Genomic DNA, 19,620 nt, shown 5'->3' with positions numbered 1-19,620 from the left:
AACTACAGTGCTGCATGAGTCTGTTTCTCTGTGTTTCAGATGCTACAGGAGCGATTCCGAGAATTTGCCCGAGACACTGGAAACATCGGACAGGAGCGTGTTGATACTGTTAACCACATGGCAGATGAACTCATCAACTCTGGACATTCAGATGCTGCAACAATTGCAGAGTGGAAGGATGGACTCAATGAGGCCTGGGCTGATCTCCTAGAGCTCATTGACACGAGAACACAAATTCTAGCAGCCTCTTATGAACTGCACAAATTTTACCACGATGCCAAGGAGATCTTGGGACGTATTCAAGACAAACATAAGAAACTACCTGAAGAGCTTGGTAGAGACCAAAACACAGTGGAAACACTACAGAGAATGCACACAACGTTTGAGCATGATATCCAGGCGCTTGGCACCCAGGTGTGTAGCAATCGAAAGGTGCTGTCTGTGGGTATAGGAACCTGAGCTGCAGAGTTCTGCTGCTGCTCTTGGCTCCTCTGTGGCTGGGAGACACAGCGCTGCCAGCTGCTTTCCAAGTGTATTTCTATGGGAAGAACTTCACTTGCGTCATTTTCTTATCTGTCTTCCTGCTTCTCTGTCATTGCATTAGGTTAATTAGTTTATCTAAAATAGAAATCCCTGAGTACACAGATTTCTGAATATGTAGGTAATTGTTTAACATTATTCTATTTCCTGTCCTTGGCTGAAGAAGAAATCATAAAGGCAGAGAACTTCTGCCTACATTGATTTAAAGTATGGTGGCTCCTGACAGTTTCAGCCTGCTGTGTCCGTAGGAATAGAGAGCGGATGGAGAGGCGTGAGGGTAACACACTTTAGCTCCTCAGAGGACCTTTTTCTGATTGCCTCAAGGAGCAGCACCAGCAGTATGCTGTATGGCTGATATGATTGGAAAATAGCTTACATTTGAAGAAAAAAAAGATTAATTTGACTTAACATAGTGTCTCTTTAGTCAGTTTCTGAAAGACATTAAACAGATACTAAATCTGTAAAGAATTTTTAATGTATCAGAGGTAATACAAAGTACAGGTTTCAGATTTTTCTGTCCTTAACGTTGCTCTTGGGTGTTATATTAATTGTGCTGGAAGCCACCTTAGATTTGCCTGCTCCTTATGCCACGTTCGCCTCAGTGAACGCAAGACGCAGCTGTCCCGTCCCATTGAAGAATTGATATTCCAAAGGATACTTGGAGGACGGAGGCAAATACGAAGGGATGTGTAAGCCCAGTGGCTTGTTCACGAAAGAGCCCCAGCCAAACCCTCTTCTGCTGGGCACTTTTTATTTTCCTTTCTGAAAGGAGATCTGTAGACCTACGTTAGAGACTTTCTGACTTGTTTATGAATCTGGGCATTCTGACTTAAATATTGCTTTTTATGATGCTTCCAAACAGCAGTCTGAAGAGATGTAAAGTATATAATCCAGGCTAACATTTTTAAAAGCAGCCAAACTCGATCTAATTCTGAACCTTTTGAAGCCAAGGTATGTTAAATAGAAGGCAGCAGCTGTTCGTACAGCACACAGGGGATTCTAAACCAAAAAACAATGTTCGGCTGCCAAAATGAGAATTTCGGAAGAGAACAAGTTGCTTAAGGAATGGAGGAATTATGACTGACTGTATTTATCCCAGTAGGTCGGAAAAGATAGCTTTTACGGCCAAGCTGCCTGCCAATTCTTGATTATGTTGCAATTTACATAGTGGTTTACACTAGAATAAAGGGGATATAGCAACCATTTGATTTTCCAAGTGTTTTATGTTCAGGAGCTGTAGATTTACGCATAAAATGGGAGACATTCACAAAACACCAATCACAGTCTCTCAAAAAGGTAATTATAATCAAGTGCCTAAATGAAGGAATATGTAATCATAGCACCGAGCTGTGGTGAACGTGCTTAGGATAGTTTTCAGGTGAAGCAGCTAGAGCGCCGAGGTGGATCGTTATGACAGTGGCCTGATCTCTGTGTACGTAGCTAGAATGCTGTTTAACTTGGTGTTCGAACGTTGTTGTTGTTGTTGTTAGAAAAGAGAAAATTATTAGAAATGAGATAATAGAATGATTCCTGGCTTGAAAATATGTGCAACAGTCAAGAAATAGCATTTGATGTCCCAAAACAGTGTTTGAAAGGAAAAGAGATTTCTAATAGTAGAATGGTCTTTGAGTTTCCAAATTTTATTCTGTTTGAAGTCATTATCTACCTTTTTGGAAAAACCTTTCGGTCATTAAAATACATTTTTTTAATAGTCTGACAGACTCTTAGAGTAGTGGTTTTGTTACAGGAGTTCCTGAGTGGCATTGAAAATTTGTTGATGAAAATGGTCCCCATTTGCCATGACGTTTAACAGTCACTTTGTATTGGCACGTAGTCTTATGGGAGGTTTAGGCAGCAGCAAATCTTTGTTATTTTGGGGGCCCCTTGACCCGGCAGTCTTCTCGAAGAAATATTCTCAGAGGGGTATACTGTCTTAATAACAGAACAAACTTTCTTAGTATCGACAGGCCAAATACATTTGCGGTGCCTTTAGAAAGCCATTCAAATGATGAATTAGGAGCTAAAATTTCCCCATAGTTGTGACTCAGAAGTATCCGAGCGCTGATGCGTTTCTCTCACAAAAACACACCAGGTGAGACAGCTGCAGGAGGATGCCGCGCGCCTTCAGGCTGCCTATGCCGGAGACAAAGCCGATGACATCCAGAAAAGGGAAAACGAGGTCCTAGAAGCATGGAAGGCACTGTTGGATGCCTGCGAGGGACGCAGGGTGAGACTGGTGGATACAGGAGACAAATTCCGTTTCTTCAGCATGGTTCGTGATCTCATGCTTTGGATGGAAGATGTTATCCGACAGATAGAAGCCCAAGAAAAGCCAAGGTAATGTGAAGTATCTCTTCTCAATCACAAGATAAGGCTGCAGGTCAGTTGAGGAAAAAATTCAGTGTTGCTGAGCCAGAAATTCAGAGAGAATTCAAAATCTGTCAAAATCTGATGGTGGTGTAGTGTGTGTTTGCTGCCCAGCAGAGGCTGGGGGCTACTGAAGTAATTGCAATGTAAAATTGTGTTCAAAGAGATTAAGTCTCACAGTCTTGTTTATTTGATCTCTGATTCAGACCAGAATGGTGCTGTTCCTAAGGAAATGCTGCTAGCCATCTTCCTTCCCAAGCTACAAAGACAAACTAGGAATTGAATTTTTTTTATCGTACAGTTCTGGGTTAGTTTACTTGTTGGAAAGTGTAACAGCTGTTAAATCTGGAATACGTGTTTCTGACGCATGGATCGATCATTTTAGGGATGTTTCGTCTGTTGAACTACTAATGAACAATCACCAGGGTATCAAAGCAGAAATCGATGCCCGAAACGACAGCTTTACTACCTGCATTGAGCTTGGCAAATCTCTTCTGGCAAGAAAACACTATGCATCAGAGGAGGTACTGTGCTCGCTGAACGTGTAACTGCCATAGTGCAGCTGGCCTATGGATTTTGCTTTAAGCTGGGGAAACCTGCGTCGTGTAGTCGACAGATCAATAAGCTGCATATTTATATAATGCCATGCATTACTTCAGGGGCTGTTCCGCTTACTTGCTATTGTGAAATCAGTGTATAATTTAACTCGGTGAATTTATGTTGGGTGGCGGAGATGGCACCTAAATTTAAATGATCATTTTCGGTCCAGAAAATGCAAAGAAGCTGTTGCATTCAGTTCTGCAGCGAGAGCACTCTGGGATGGCTGTGTTGGGAAAGGTGACAAGAGCAGAGATAACCATGAGACAGCAAGAATTTTGTACAGGGAATGCTATGAGGAGGCCCGCTAAGGGAAGGAGCAGGAAAAAGTTTGTCTCACAGGCAGTAAATCCAGGGAGAGAGAAAAGAAAAATGTATCCAACTGCTTAAGGCCTTGATTTATTTTCTGATTGTCTAGGGCAGAGGATAGAGGCTTAATCTGTGTTTCTTCCTGCCTCCCTTTGATGGAGAGAGGATGGCCAAATGTAAGATACTGTCCACTCAGGGAGGTGATAGTTTGTGTGTCTGCGTGACACGAGTGCTGTGGAGTATCCTCAGAGAAACATTTGCTCAGGCCCTGGGAGGTTTTGTTAGCCATTATTGACCCCGAGAATAACACAGGGCTTACACTGGCACGTCAGTGTTGTTAGTGCAGGTAGCTGCAGGCTTTTTATAAGTCATGGGCAGCGCATTTTGCATTATTTGCTAGAAAAAGGTCAGAAGATAAAATACATGGTTGCACTTCCTAGATTTGTTTGTCTGTTACACTCTTTTTATCAAGTCATCTTGGTGCTGTAGTTTCAACAGATACTGTACGCTTATGAAAATGTGATATTTTAATGCAAATGTCAAAATCCAGCTGTGTCCCTCTTCATGCTTAAGCCACTTCCTAACCATCTCGCACAATGTGTTTCGTCAGTGCCTTTCGCTGGTGGTTATGGCTTACGTGGTGTGGTGAGGTGAGCCTGCTGCCTGCCTGGTGCTTGTGTAACAGTCCTGCCTTCTCCTCTTCAATACAGATCAAGGAGAAGCTGCTGCAGCTGACAGAAAAGAGAAAAGAAATGATTGACAAATGGGAAGACAGATGGGAGTGGCTGAGACTGAGTAAGGACGTCCTTGGATTTCTTTCGGGCAGGGCCAAATCTAACTCTCTCTTCATTGAGTCTTTCTGAGCAGTTGAAAAAAACCTGCAGCTCCTTACTTTTTTAGTAGCGGTGCTTGAAAGCGTGTTTGTACTGTAAATCTGTAAGATTCACGTGTGTTGATTGTAAAATAACTGCAAATTTGAAACCAAGAAACCTGCGCCAAAGGTCTTAATCTATACGATGAAACTTGGAGCTAGGTGAAACAGATCTACCGTATTTTGCGGGTGTCACATTTCTACTGTGTTTCTACAAAGGATGCACCACTAAAAAATGGGGAGACGTAAAGCCCTGCTGCCTTACACAGGTAACGTGCCTGCGTTATCTGAGAGGCCAGCATGTTGACGAGCAGTTTGCCGACAAAAGGTGTAGTTTTAAACATTGCAGCATTTTGCAAGTTCTACAACAGCAACAGTTCTGATACTGTAATGAGGTGATCCATAACTCATAGACGGACTGAAGCCTTTGCAGCAGACAGCTGTCCAGGATCTCAAAACGTACAGTGCGGTGTAGTAATTTTGTGGGGTTCTGGGCTGCTGTGTAGACTTCCGTCCTTGTTTCTGAGCCTTAGCAGCTTTCAGAAATACGGTAGCATGGGTGATTGCCCCTCAGTTTGGGTGTTTGCATTAATCATCAAAATTGCGGGATTCCATTCACAAAGGCTGTGAAGGCTTTTCTTTCAACTGTGAAGTCAGAAGGAAGGAAACCTGGAACTGTAGCAGTGTAGAGAGGCATGACATACTGCTTGCTGAAGGGAGCTACAGCCTACGGTCTAGCTGCTCTGCAGACAGGCCAGCCTGAGGAGGAGAACCAGCAGGTAGCAGACTTCCTACTCTGAAGTTAGTAGGTTACAGCAGATGAGAACAAAAAGGAGGCACTGAAATTGCAAAATGAAATAGTCTGTAGGGGAAGTGAAAGTAGGCCTTAACTTTTATTTTTCCTCAAAGGAAAGCCAAGAGGATAAATTTCTGTCTTTTAGATGAGTCCATTTCAGTGGGCTTAGTTAAGGAAAATGCTTAGCCAAATACATTTACTTTTTTCCCTGAGCTGTGTTTAAGTATGTATCAGAAGATGCTCGATGACTTCATGATGCTCTTTTAACAGTGCTGATCTCTGTACATTCTTTGCTCAGTTTTGGAGGTACACCAGTTTTCAAGAGATGCAAGTGTCGCGGAGGCCTGGCTGCTGGGACAGGAGCCCTACCTGTCCAGTCGTGAAATAGGTCAAAGTGTTGACGAAGTGGAAAAATTAATTAAGCGGCATGAAGCATTTGAAAAATCCGCAGCTACTTGGGATGAGAGATTTGCAGCACTGGAGAGACTGACCACGGTGAGTGCTATAGGCAAGAATAACCTCTCTTGGCCATTCCCCTTCATTTTGGTGCCACCTGATTGTTTGGAATAACTCCCAGCATCACCAACCTCTTCTCCATTTGTCGATCCATTTGTTGATTAACCTTGGCCAATCACCCGGGGCCTGAAGTCTCAGGTTCCCAACTATACTAAAACTCTCTCAGGTTCATTTGAACTCAACAATTTGCAAGGAAAGCTTAAGTGATAAATGATCTTGGTAGTCAGCAAGAGTTGTCTCAGACCCAGAAGCAAACTCAAGAGCTGAGCAGTTTGCCCCAGCCCTCTGCCGTACAGATTGTACTGCTAAAAGGGAAGGGCGATTCTGAGTGAAGACAACCCAGAACACCTAACGTTATTTTTGGTTAAAGACAAAAACTTTTGTTTTGATTGCTCCAGTCCCCTAGAAAGACATAGTAAGGCAAAGAAAAAAGAGAAAAAAGCACATTTGGAGCACAGCGACAATGTCAGTAATTAATGCTTGGAGAGCACATTACCATCTTCGGAGAATAATTTTACTGTAGCCACTAAAATTGAAGTGGCTTCATTTTTCACACGCACTGAGTGTCGCAGCTGCAGACAAAATGAATTGAGGTTTCTCAGCATCTTCAGAAATCATGCTGGTTTTATTTAGATGGTTAATTTCAGGTATTTGATGTGCAACACTTCATGTATGGCAAGCAGACAAGAGGATGTCACTTTTCAATATTTTAATAGCTTGGACTGCTTTCTTGTTTGTCTGGTTTTTGTTCTAACAGAACGAATTAGAAAAAAACCAAACACTTACAGTGGCAAGCTGCTGCCCAGACAGTCCACTTGATGCTAAAGGGTCTGATACCGTATGACTTTACTGATAAATTCAGTGCACTAACTTTGCATGATTAATACTTCTAAAGACAGGTGCTTAAAATTTTATTCCAGTAAACTTTAATTTCAGTAATGTTTCGGAAAAACCTACAGCGTTATTTTTAGTTTCTAGAAATGCCCCTGAAAAACGCGCAAAGTACAAAACTGTTTCATTTCTCAGTTGGAACTGCTGGAAGTACGTCGACAGCAAGAGGAAGAGGAGAGGAAGAGACAGCCGCCCACTCCAGAGCCAAGCCCAAAGGTTGCAGAGGATGCCGACTCCCAGCAGCAATGGTAAGCCCAGGGTGTGGGAAGCTGAATTGCGTACTTCACGCGGTTTCTTCAGGCAGAGTTATAGGGCTGAAGATGCATTACAAAGGGAGAGTCTGGAGGTCTTTACCGTTTTGTAACGTGACCCCTTTTAGAAGACTTGGTGGATGTAGTTTATGGGGACAGGACCTTTCCCAGACATCTGAATTCCCTGCTAAGTTGAATGGTCCAATTTTCCATCATGACGCAGTGTTACAGCTGCTGAGGTGTATCTGGCCCTAAAGTCAAAATGCTGTTTTTACACACCCTGTGTTATGAATTAAAATTTCAGAACAATCTTGGCTTTCTTCTTTGATGAGCATCAGCTGCAGGTAGATTTCAAGCCACGTCCATGGAACATTAACATCTATAAAATGAATTAAAATTAATTAAATCATTAATTATGATACGAGTAGGCTTATCTGTAAGCTGTCTGTCAGGAAAGCTTAGTTTTATCTCTCTTAACATTGGATTTATTCATTTGGGCCTGAGGATTTTAAGAATTTCCTTGAATATCTGAGGTATGCAATACTCAGTAGGAAAATCTCATTTTGGTGAAAAAGACGTGCGACTTTCAAGAAATTAATACAATTTCTTTTCCTTTTCCTCTCTCCCCACAGGGATGGGACAAAAGGAGAACAGGTTTCCCAAAACGGTTTGCCATCAGACCAGGAATCTCCACGGGTTAGTTACCGCTCCCAAACCTACCAAAACTACAAAAACTTTATTAGCAGACGGACAGCCAATGACCGATCGTGGTCTGGACTGTGACATACAGAATCATTTGCAGCAAAAGACACCTTTTTTCAGTACGGGTTACTGGTACTGATTGAATCTTTTGGCTTCAATTTCCCTGCTGCTTTTCTCTTTCTTCCCATCAGTTGACTTTTACTTAATTAGCAGCCCCTTGAAGAAATATTTGCTTCACTTTAAGTCTTGCTTATTTGAATATCCCCACTGACACTCAGTTGTTTTAAGGTGACACATTTATTTCATGCTATTTATTGTGAGTTTTTCATGTCGCTAATAGTATTAAGATTTTCCAGCTAAATCGTCCTTTATATGAGTAATTGAGATTTAATGAGATTACATCATAACGAAGAAGAGAACTAGAATCTGACAGGTATGACGCATCGAGTTATACTAACAGGTTTCAGCACGGCAACATTATTAAATCAGCTGCATTAGCAAGTGAGTTATTTATAAGGCCAAAGATAATACATGCAAGTGATCTTGGCATTAAAGGCTGGGAGGGAGGGAAGAGTTGTAACTATCGACAAATAAAAGCCTTAGCTTAGTTGTACAACATTCCACGCAGAATGGACTCATCGACTGCAGATAAAAATAAACATGAAATAAACCATTAAGAACTAGTATCTAGATTTATCTTGGTGTTTAGTCCTCATGAAGAGTTGTGATTTTGCTGAATAGCTATTTTGGGACCTCATTTTGCCTTGGTCCTGTCCAATTTACACTACAGCAATTCAATTTACTGACACTTGAGAGACGGTGGTATAAATGAGAGTAGGGTGCGGACCCTTATGGAGAGGTTGTGATGCTTTTCCTTTAAGACTAAATAAAATACATTGGTCTAAGATCCCAGCTCTTTATTTTATATAGATGCAGGTTGAACGGTCCGTGTTTTATTCATTCCTTCTTGCTAGGGGATGTCCCAAGGGAGTCAGGATGCATGCCAATAATCCCAATGTGCAGCCATAAAAAAATTACTAGTAAATATGTATATATAGTTAACGCAGCACAGTAGTTGAAAACTGGCTTACCTCTCCATTACCTTCTTGCAAAGCCTGTTTGTTTCAATTAATGCTTTGAGTGGTGAGGAAAATGACACTTCCTTTCCTTTGTGTTTATGAACCTCACTCTCTGAGGTTGTATGAAGCGCAGGAAAAGCTCCCGCCTGGCTCAGATCAGTGGATATTAGAGCTCTTACCAGTACCGCAAAGGAAATGCTGGTCCGGGTCTAGGACTCTGGGAGGAAATGCCTTTCAGCATAAGTTTATCTTTCAAATAGCCCATCCCAGGTACTTTTGGGTCTGCACGCAGACTCTGACAATGCTCTAGAATACTAAGCAGTTCTACCTTTTTCTTTATTTAAATAAAGCCTTTAGGTTCGTCTTTAATATGAAACTATGAAGTGAGCTGTCTGTTGTACGTTCTAATGTTTATGAAATTATATATAGTTGTGGCAAGGAATGTGAGGTGGCCTGCAAGCGCATCCCAGATCATCATCATCATCTTGTTGGTTACCACAACCTTATACATCACCTGTTTGCTTCTCTTTTTTTATTTTGTGATACTTAGTGCATTTCCATGTTAATCTTCGCCATCTGCACTTCAGTCTTTCACGAGAGCTTTTTAGCTCGCTTCGTTCAATCTTGTGTTGCAGTACGTCAGATGTACACAGCTGTATTATTTCTGATTGGAGGCTGTTGATCAGAATTTTGACTTCTGACAATTAGCTGAGCAGTGCAGCTGAATTGTTCTGTATTGGCTGAGCTTGTAAAGTGAGAAAGGTGATTGAAAGGATGTGCTTCAGTAATTGTACTTTTTGCTGTAACTTGTCTTTCCACTTCATGATGCATGTTTTTTTTTCTTTTGTCAGGATAACAACATATAATTTCTTACTGCTTTTAAAAATTCCATATAAGCTTAGGCAAATGATCTGGTGACTACCTACACCAGCTCTCTGTGCCTGTAAGAGTATGGCGGTTCTCAGAGCAGTATAGCTGTAGCGTCAGACTCCAGCATCTGGGAAGCCTTCATATGTATTCCGGCTAAAACGTAGTATGTAAAAGTAATTTATATAGATACACTTTTTTACTTGTATTAGTACACTTAGATATGATAATCAGACTTTTATGATGAAGAAAAAAAGAATTAAGTCATCAATTAAGGTCATCGTTTTAGGCACTAGAAGCGTAAGATTTCACCTCTTTATTATAGCCTATGGTACTGGCCTAAAACATTAAAATGGTACTTATGCCAGAACAATGTATAGGCTGTCATCTATTTGCATCTGAAGAAGGCAAATACGTCTCTATTATTTAAGCTGTGGTGCAGAGACTTAAGTTGATGAACCGAATATAATGTTGCTTCAAGCACTATGAAAATGAAAGGGACGTCTCCAGTTGTTGTCACCAGCTGTCTTGTTGCATGTTACAGTCTTGGTTTCAATACCTCAAGAGCAGCCTGTAGTCACTAAAGCACTTGCAACTAACCGCTCAGTCACGATTAAGAAAACCGTATTCATGTACGTGCTAACTGTTTTGTTGTAACAGTACAGTTTGCTATTAATGTTTGTCCTCTGTTGCATTGTCTCTGCATGCCCGATGCATGTTTCCGTTAAAGTTTGTTTAGCTCCTGATTTTTCTCTATTTTCATGACACATTCTTCGCTTAGCTGTTTATGATTCAGATTTATTTTGCTTGTTTTCTGTTAATTGTAGATAACACGTGAAAAGGAAATAAAACCTGAAAGAGCATCAGACAAGCATTTCATAGCCCTTTTACGATCTTTTAAGTAGAAGTTACAGGTCTGATTGTGTGCCTAAAGTTGGCAGTTATCTCTTAAAACCACAGGGTTGCAGATTGCAGCACTGAGTTACATGTTATTTCCCATAAAAATACATTAAGTAGCAGTGCAGTGGCTGCTGGTTTGAAACTGGTCTGTTTTACTTCAGATTAGTGGCAATAGGTACCCCAAAATCAGTAATACTTTCACATCTTGCCGGTATCGCTACAGAAAACATGCTACTTTCAGCATCGGCTTAGGTAACAGGTAGGTTTGGGTAGTTTATGTAAGTTGTTGAGATAAGTTACTGTGGTCTGTGTAACTCGTTATTGCTGGTCACAAAGGCTTCATGTATCTTGGGCCAGGGATCCAGCCGGTTGGAAAGCAGAGAGTTTGAAGTTCAGTAACTGTCACTGATCAAAAACATTTGCAAAGGGCTGTCCTTTTTCTTGAATGCATTTGTGATCAGCGCAGGTGACAACTGATGGATTGAGCTTTCCTTGGTGAATCCCTGGTTGCTCCTTTCACCACCTGTGTTATAGTAGCTGTGCTGGCTTGGGTAACCTTCAAGCTGCGTTTGGGTAATCTTCAGCCTCATCTATTTACTTACCCTCTCCCCCCTTCAATGCAACATTTTTGTTATATTTTGAGATTTGGATACAAATAGTGAGGTTTGATGGCTCAGACTTATCCTAATTGTGAAGAACCCGTGTCATTGATTTTTAGTTCCACTGGATAACAGTGCAGGGTAGATGCTTCCTCTGGGAAACTAGGCTGTAAGGCTACATGTCTTTAGGGACAGAGTAAAATAGATATGACTGAAGTGGAATGTGAGCTGTGATTCTTTCCCTGTTTCAGTGATGTAGTGTCTGTACTCTGGAGATTTAGATTGCTTAAAGGCAGTTAACCAATCCTTCCCATATTCATGGCGAGTTGGCACTTAGATCTTCCTAGGTCAATATATGAGGTACAAAGGTGTGAGGTACAATAACGTGTACTTGGCAGGTATAAGAAGTTTTAGCAAATGGTGGCAAAATTCAGTTTGTTGCATAATAATTCGGCTGCTTTTGAATTGTCCGGGCCATGTGCAGAAGTGGGAATGTCTAATTATTGTGCCATTCACAAATACCTGCTTGTCTGCATAAAAACAGTCCAGAATGTTTGTAATCTACTAGAGCGTTAGCAGCACTAAGCTTCAGTAGCTTGCTAATAATAATAATAATACACATTGGTTGTGTAACTCCTGAGCTGCTACCAATGGCTCTACATGTCAAAGTAATGGTACGAGAAAAAAAAAAACTGGGACCAAGCTGCATTTCAAAAGCGTATAGCCATTAGGATTCCAATTTAAATGATTTTTGGATGAATGGCTCCTGAAGACGTCGACAGCTTGACCAGTCAGAGCTGCTGGAAACATGGCTGCTCTCTAGGCTATCTCGATCACAGTGCGACAGGCAACGCGATCAACAAAGCAAGTGATGGGCAAGGCCTTGGTTCTGTCTTTCTTTGGGGGTAAATAGCTGTGTGATGTTGTGTGACTGTGGTGGTTTTCAGTTCCTTTAACAAAAATCCAATCCACCTAATAACGCAAGTCTGAAAAAGACCTTGATAAATTGACACGTGACCTCATTTCCCTTGTCTTTAAGATCCAATATCCTAACTGGGATGGTGGAGATGAAATGCATGGTGTAATCTTTCTAATTCCTGCATGTTTTGATTTTGTTGTGTCACTTAGGGGAATGGGGAAAGCGGGAAAGGAGCTTTTACAGAAACAAATAAATGATGCAAATTTTTGTAAATGCTCCTGGACAATTTTGACATATTTTTCTGTTGACTTATAGTTAATATATTTTATAGACTTTAATATATTTTATAGACTTTAAATACCCATAAATGTATTTAAGGTGGCTGATGTGTATAACTTCTACTGTTCCTCTAGGTGTGTAGAAAGTGTGATTGTTACTGTTCCAAACATTTGAGTATTTAGCAACAGAATTGAATGCTCTAATTTTAGGAATAACAATATATAAAGGAATATGAATTGACCAGCAGAGCAAAGCACAGTAAAATTCACACTGATGTTTAGCTGCTCTTATTTTCCCGTCTCTCTACCTATAAAATGGGTACTAATCCATTCATACCTTCTAATTTCCTTGGCCTTCTGTGTCTCCATGGAGTGTGAGAAAGATATTATTGGCCTGTGTCATTCCCCAGGCAAAGTTTATACACAGCCACGTTGTGCAGGGAAACAGATTAACTGCAAGATACCGCGGTGTTGTGAGGCTTCTAGCTGAACTTCTTTTCCGCTGTTCCTAGGTGGCAGAAACTGCAGAAACAAACGAAATGGTCAATGGAGCTGCAGAACAGAGGACAAGTTCAAAAGAGTCTAGTCCTGTTCCTTCTCCAACGTCAGACCGCAAAGCCAAGACCGCCATTCAGGCACAGACTGCTGCTACCCTACCAGCCAAAACACAAGAGATTCCTTCAGCTCAGATGGAGGGCTTCTTACATCGCAAACACGAATGGGAGACACACAGCAAGAAAGCCTCGAGCAGGTAAAGTACTCGATGCGCAATGCGGCTAATTGCATCTGAACTCGCCAAGACGTTAGACAGTACATGTTATCGCTGCTGCTGTTGTCTTCTCACGGCTCCTAAAGACCTTTCAGGCTTACGCCCCTGTTGTGGTAGAAACTCCGTATGCATGGTTGAGCAGTATATTTGAGGAAGTTGCAACCTAAAGGTGGTAGAAAATGCAGCGTTAGCCATATCTGGAAAGTGGGAAACTGAAGCATAAAGATACCATGGCTTTCCCACTTCAAAGGATGAATTTGTGGCAGTAGAGGGATTTGATTCCAGATCTCTCAATTGCATGTTGCTACAAGAAAAGAAAATCACGTAGGTGTGAGAATAGAAATGTCCATATTCTTCTGACATTTTCTGTTTGCACATTAGCACTTTCCACCTACTCTGTAATCTGTTCAGAAGAGAAAAGTGGGTGTAGATGATTTTTTGTGCCTTAGTTGATTCCATTCCTAAGGTCCTGATCCTGTAGTTCGCAAACAGGCAAAACTTCTGAGATTTCTGTCTGCACTAGAAAAGCAGACTGGGGTCCTTCGTGACCTGAAAGAGCTCTTGAAACCAGATTTATGACTTGGCTGACAAGTCACCACTAGCCAAGTGATGAGCTCCACCAACATTGGAGGGATCTGGTAGGAGCTGAAGTACTCAGCAGAGCTGAGTGCACATCACAAATGAGTGTAGTACTACCATAATTTTTGTTCAGCTACAGTTGTTCGCACTGAAGAGCTACTTGGAGGCAGTGACAGTCACCAGTACTAATTAGGGACTCGTACTTTTCGTAATCATTGATTTTTATAGCTGTATTAGAGAATGAGGTGCGCGATGCCACTGAGTAATTGTAAGAATCAAGGGTTTCGTATGCAATCCATTCGTTAGTTTGCAACACAATGAGAATTCCTTCCGCAATAAAGCATAGTCATTAAAAGGTCAGTCACTTTCTCTCCCAAGTCTGCCAGACAATCTGCAAACTGCCTAGTCTGCCAGACAGTCCTCCTACTGTTAGTATATGCTTACGTGCTATCAAAGAGAGCTCTCGAAATCTGTATTCCATTTGGCTCAAAGTCAGTACTTCCGTCTTGAAGCCATGCTTTTATAAGAGAATTTGCTGCCTGCAGTTTACAAGACAAGCGTATGCTGTATTCGCATCCTCAGACTGAACTAGTCTCTGTTATCTTATAGAAATAACTGTGTTTGGTTTCTCCAGTTCTGCAGGTAAGAGCATTAGATTTATAAATACTTTTGTTGTTTTCCATGTCTTAAAGATCATGGCATAACGTGTATTGTGTCATAAACAACCAAGAGATGGGCTTCTACAAGGATTCGAAGGCTGCTGCTTCTGGCATCCCCTACCACAATGAGATTCCTGTCAGCTTGAAAGAAGCAGTCTGTGAGATAGCGGTCGATTATAAAAAGAAAAAGCATGTGTTCAAGCTAAGGTAAACCTGTTGAAGCGTCTTGCCATTAGTTTCAGTTGCGCTGGGTATGTTTCACTGGGTGAATTTGTGGGAGGATCCAACCTAGGAACTAATCGTAATTCTTAACTGCAGCATCTACTTTTCTGAACAGGCTCTTCCTGTCACTGAAACATGGTGTATTTATCAAAGGTAGCACGTGCAAAACGGTATCAAAATAATCTGTGCGCTTTATTTACACCTGGGCAAGACTAGATGCGTCTGACTAAAGTTAGGAGCCTGCATTTAAAAATACTGGTCTTTTCAGCTGCTCCCTCTGGAATTAATTGAAAAGAGCTGAATGTTCATGGTTCTGCTCTTTGCAAAATCGGGCCTCTTGTTTCATTTTTTCAGCATGGATTTAGGAGATTACTGAAGACATTTATCACATTTTCAGGTCTAGAACAGGTAGTTACAGACCATTTAATTTTGAAGTATGTGAAGTACTTGCTGTTCAAAGGTTAAAAAAAATGAGGCTTTTCCTTCCAAAACTGTGTTTCTGTTTTACTGATCGATCTTTTAGTGCCAACAGTGAAAAAATATTTTAACATTACACAGCAGTTAGGTGCTTCTGTCAAAGGAGACTCACATTATGAACTGATCAGTTCATATATTCCAAGATAGAACTTTTTTCTTTTTTTTTTTTTTTTTAATTTTATATTGATCCAAGAATCCTCTAAAGATGACAGAATCCATACCCAGGGAAATTTACTTTATAGCAAATATATAGGGAAATACATAGCAAATGTTTAGGGAATTTTACCTTTCTTGAAGACAGGCCTGCAGCTCTGTGATTCATCCTTTGTACTATTTTAAACGTCTCTGAATTGATAATGTAAGGAGATGTTGTTCCAAATACACAGTTATGCAGAAAATGCTCTTGCCCTTTTTTTCACAGTACCCTGTCACCTGCACAGGGCTCTCGGGTAATTGCATATAGCATATTTTCTTTGCTCATTCTCGTGAGGAGAGTCCCCAGAGAGTTCACCAGCTCATGTCAAATCTGTCTCTCCAAGCTGAGAAGGGGTGTGGTGTTGAACGTCTGAGAGGCTGCGGTCTCTACAGATGTCACATGCAGGTGGATTTCTCGCAGAAAGGTCTAGTTGTGATCTATGGAGAGTACACTGGAACTATTTTTCTTAGTTCTTTAAAGAAGAAAGCAAGGCATAATTACATTGTTCCAAGTGTCTGTCTGTCTTCACTGTTATTTTACTGTTTAATACTTAATTTCACTTCATGAAGGGATTTTTAAAAGTTTCCTTATTGTGGGAAAAGATCAGGAAGTGTGCAACGCAGCCCTACTGACCCTGCCTCCTACTTGTTCAGATGCCTGATCTGGTGTTACTCAGTCTTGTTTTTAATTAAGATATATCTTCACAGAGGTTGTTAAATGTATCCCAGTTAAACCACCTGAGTAAAATCAGCACAGAAATAAAACAGGAGGGAGACTCCGGCCTTCAGTGTGAGAAGAGGCTCATAACACTCATGAGAATACTCAAAAATAATACCCCGTACAGTATCTTGAGTCAACTCCACAGTAGTTACGGCAGCGGAGCAGCTGCAGAATTTTGCTAGGTGTCTACAAAAGCCATGAAAACTCTGGGTGTTGCCTGTGACTTTTGTCTTTTCAAAGTATTGTAAACTTTTATACTGTCTTTTGCAAAAGAGAAAAGACCTGCCTGAAAGAGCAAGTATACTGAAGCAGCCATCATCAGCTGCTGAAGACGGCAAGCTCTGCAGTGCGTCCTGACGTACTCGAACAAGTCCACTATCGTAAACGTGGCTAGAGACCAGAACGTGCAGTGTGTGTGGCTGCCTCTGCGTGACAGTACGAGATACCAAAACAGTCCCATATGTATGTCTCGGTGTGATTACGTACTGTCGCTAAACAAGCAGGAGTTGAAGCAGTGTGGCTACTACTAAGCTAAATTTGTGATGGTTGTTTTCTTTACAGATTGACTGATGGCAACGAATACCTCTTCCAAGCCAAAGACGATGTAAGTTTGTTTTTCTTATCGTTTATTACTGATGTGATATCTGTGCTGTTGTACAACAGGAAAAAAATAGCTGCTAAGAGCTCAGGGATGCTTTTTAATTTCCTGGTCTGCAGTTTTGTGCATATGTGTGCGTGATGTGTAGATTCAGGAGCTCCCGCTGGCGCCACCAGGGCAGTAGGGCTTTTCAGATACAGCTTCTAGTGGACATCTTCTGCAGGTACATAACCAGAGGAGCGCCAGCTGATGAGTTAGCACCGTGTTTCCTTTCATTTCCCACTTCTACCCATTCCCCTTCCACAATATTGAGTGAATTAGAGAGGGCGTGTGACACGCGGATTGTAACAGCTTTCTGCCTTTGGGGCTTCTTGAAGGAGGAGATGAACACGTGGATTCAGGCCATCACGTCAGCTATCTCTTCTGATAAAATCGAAGTGTCCCCGACCACCCAGAGCACTCCAGCCTCCAGCCGTGCCCAGACCCTGCCTGCCAGCGTCACAATAACCAGTGAGTCCAGCCCTGGCAAGCGGGAGAAAGACAAAGAGAAAGACAAAGAGAAAAGATTCAGCCTTTTTGGTAAAAAGAAGTGAACTCCATCTCCACATACTGCACTTCTCTGACCGTTCCAGTGGAATTCCAGCATGCGAGCTCAGAACCAATACGTTACTCTCTGTGCCTCATGTTCCTCAATGTGATTGACATTTTTTATTTATAGAGCGTTTTAAAATAAAAAGCCAACAAAAAAAGAACCTAAAGTTACAAATGTATGAGGTGCATTGAGCAGCTTCTGTAGGAGAGGGAGGACCAGGTTTTGGGAGTTTGTTTTTGGTTTTTTTTAAATGAAGTTAATGTAGATTAGATCTTAATATTTAAACTGTTCCTCAATTTTGTGAGGCTGTCTTGGAAAATAACCCACTCCTAGTACTATTGGTATGCAAGGCAGCGGTGCTTTCGAATCTACTGTGCACATCAAAAACCAATGTACAAATTTTCAGAAACGTTCACTTCCATTTAAGGTTGTTATGCTGAGTCTTGACTAGTGGAGCCTCCCATTACAATTCTAACATTTATTAAAATGATAGTGTATTATCTTTGCTGTAACAGAGTGCAGGTATGCATTACTTACAGACAGACCATTTATATCCTGGCATTGGTTATTAACACAATCTGAAGCTTTTCTGCATCAAGTACGACAGATAAGAATGTTGGTGTACAAGGTGGATTAGCAGGCTGAAACAGTTTTAAATAATCTGTAATTTCAATTTTTTTTTTTTTGCTGAAATACATTATATTGTATGTTTCAGATAATTCTAGTACAAAGTATAATAAGACTAGATGTATAATAAACCCTTTAAAATCATCGATAAGTGTAAAAGTGGAACTGAAGCATTTACTGGAAAAGTAATGTTACTCAAATGGTTACTTGCTTGTCAGCTGCAGCACTGTGTGTTATAATTTTGCTACGTTACCTTGCTATTTGATACATAGTGTGCATTTCTCTGTCACTGTAACTATTGTAATGAAAAGATTTCATCTTACTGCACAATCAAAAATTACATTTAATAGGAATGAACTTTCAATAACTGGGCCTGTAGTCAAGAGTAGTACTGGAACTGGCTTTCAGTTGTATTGAACTGTACCTCTAGACTTTTACCCTATCTGTTAAATATATGCTATGTCATTAAATGCTTTTAAAACTAAACATGCTGATTAAGTTTCTTATTTCATTTCTGACAATGTCAAATCATAATTTTGAAAGAGGATCAAAAATAAAGTTATTTTAAAATGCCATCTCTCCTGTGCACTGAAACTAATGCCTTAAAATGTAATTCCGTTTTTCTGTGCGAAAGTTCATACTGAAATAGCCGTTGTCTCTCTTTCCACCTCTCTTTACCTTCCTTTTCCCTTCACTTCCCACCTCCCCTCCCTTTCGCCCTGCTCCTCAAATTAAGTGCCAAAGGAAAAAAACAAGAAAGATGAAGGAAGGAATGAAATCATCGTTTTTTAAAATATTTTGGCATAGAAATTTTTGTTGAGAAATAAATCCAGCAGAATCAATGGAAGTAAGCATAGACGTCGGCTAGGGCAATTGAACAAGGTACCTGAACATCGTGTCTGATTGAGGTAAATACCCATGTACTGGCTTGCAGGAAAAGAACATTGTTTTAAGTAATCCTAGTTCTCCAACTTTCTACCTACCCTTTGCTCAGTGCTTAAGTCCTTGGTAAATTGGGCCATAATTGAACTTTATAGCGTACCGAGGACTTGTTGTCCTGCTCAGTTTAATTTCACTGGGGTTTTTTGTGTCAATTTTTTGAAACGTACCTCTCTTAAGTACAGCCACCATTGCACTTCTGTGAGGACACACATTTAATGCAACTAAGGTGATTCCAGAGCTCATTGTTTCTTTGACCTTGTCAGCGTTTCAAAGATTTAGCATCTTTGCAGAATTTTCTTTAAATTGGATGCCGTCTAGGGAACCAGGTGAAAGGAGTAGCTCCAAGAAACCCTAACAGGCATTAGAAATTTTAAAATCAACAAAATGTAGGGAAGCTGTTTTTTAATTTTTTGTGATTATTGAAGTACACTGAAATAAAATTTTAGAAAGCAGATAAACTGCAAACGGATGTATTTCCAAGTCACAATTTCCTGAACATGTGCCCAATACAATGTCTTAATTACTATCATGGAGTATACAGTGTTTTCTGGGTTTTTCTTGTTTCTAAAGTTTTGGGTTATTAAACAATTGAATATTCATGCACCTGAGTTTTTACTCCTGTAATATGACATTGTTCCAGTCTAATTATTAGTAAAATGTAGGATAACGCCACTAGTCTTGTAAATGTAAAATTCAATACGATATAAAAAGCTGAGTTGTACCATGAGAAGAGAATATGAAACATTCGTCTTAGTTG

At 40.7% G+C, this 19,620-nt stretch overlaps 1 protein-coding gene across 8 annotated transcripts in view; it reads left to right on the top strand.

Moving 5' to 3' along the window:
* SPTBN1 (spectrin beta, non-erythrocytic 1) overlaps positions 1–18,496 on the top strand; it is a 139,585-nt gene extending 121,089 nt beyond the window's left edge. For all 8 annotated transcript variants that reach the window (XM_074578624.1, XM_074578625.1, XM_074578619.1 and 5 more), the window contains 11 exons: positions 40–414; positions 2,633–2,877; positions 3,293–3,431; positions 4,524–4,608; positions 5,779–5,975; positions 7,023–7,135; positions 7,771–7,834; positions 12,995–13,233; positions 14,523–14,696; positions 16,666–16,708; positions 17,080–18,496. In XM_074578624.1, coding sequence (XP_074434725.1) covers positions 40–414; positions 2,633–2,877; positions 3,293–3,431; positions 4,524–4,608; positions 5,779–5,975; positions 7,023–7,135; positions 7,771–7,834; positions 12,995–13,233; positions 14,523–14,696; positions 16,666–16,708; positions 17,080–17,295 — 1,890 coding nt within the window. In that variant the 3' untranslated portion in view covers positions 17,296–18,496. The remainder of the gene's footprint in view (positions 1–39; positions 415–2,632; positions 2,878–3,292; positions 3,432–4,523; positions 4,609–5,778; positions 5,976–7,022; positions 7,136–7,770; positions 7,835–12,994; positions 13,234–14,522; positions 14,697–16,665; positions 16,709–17,079) is intronic.
* Positions 18,497–19,620: the final 1,124 nt, after the last annotated feature.

This window comes from Larus michahellis, chromosome 3 (assembly GCF_964199755.1).
Source record: "Larus michahellis chromosome 3, bLarMic1.1, whole genome shotgun sequence".
Taxonomy (NCBI): domain Eukaryota; kingdom Metazoa; phylum Chordata; class Aves; order Charadriiformes; family Laridae; genus Larus; species Larus michahellis.
This window is presented reverse-complemented; position numbering and strand designations above follow the sequence as displayed.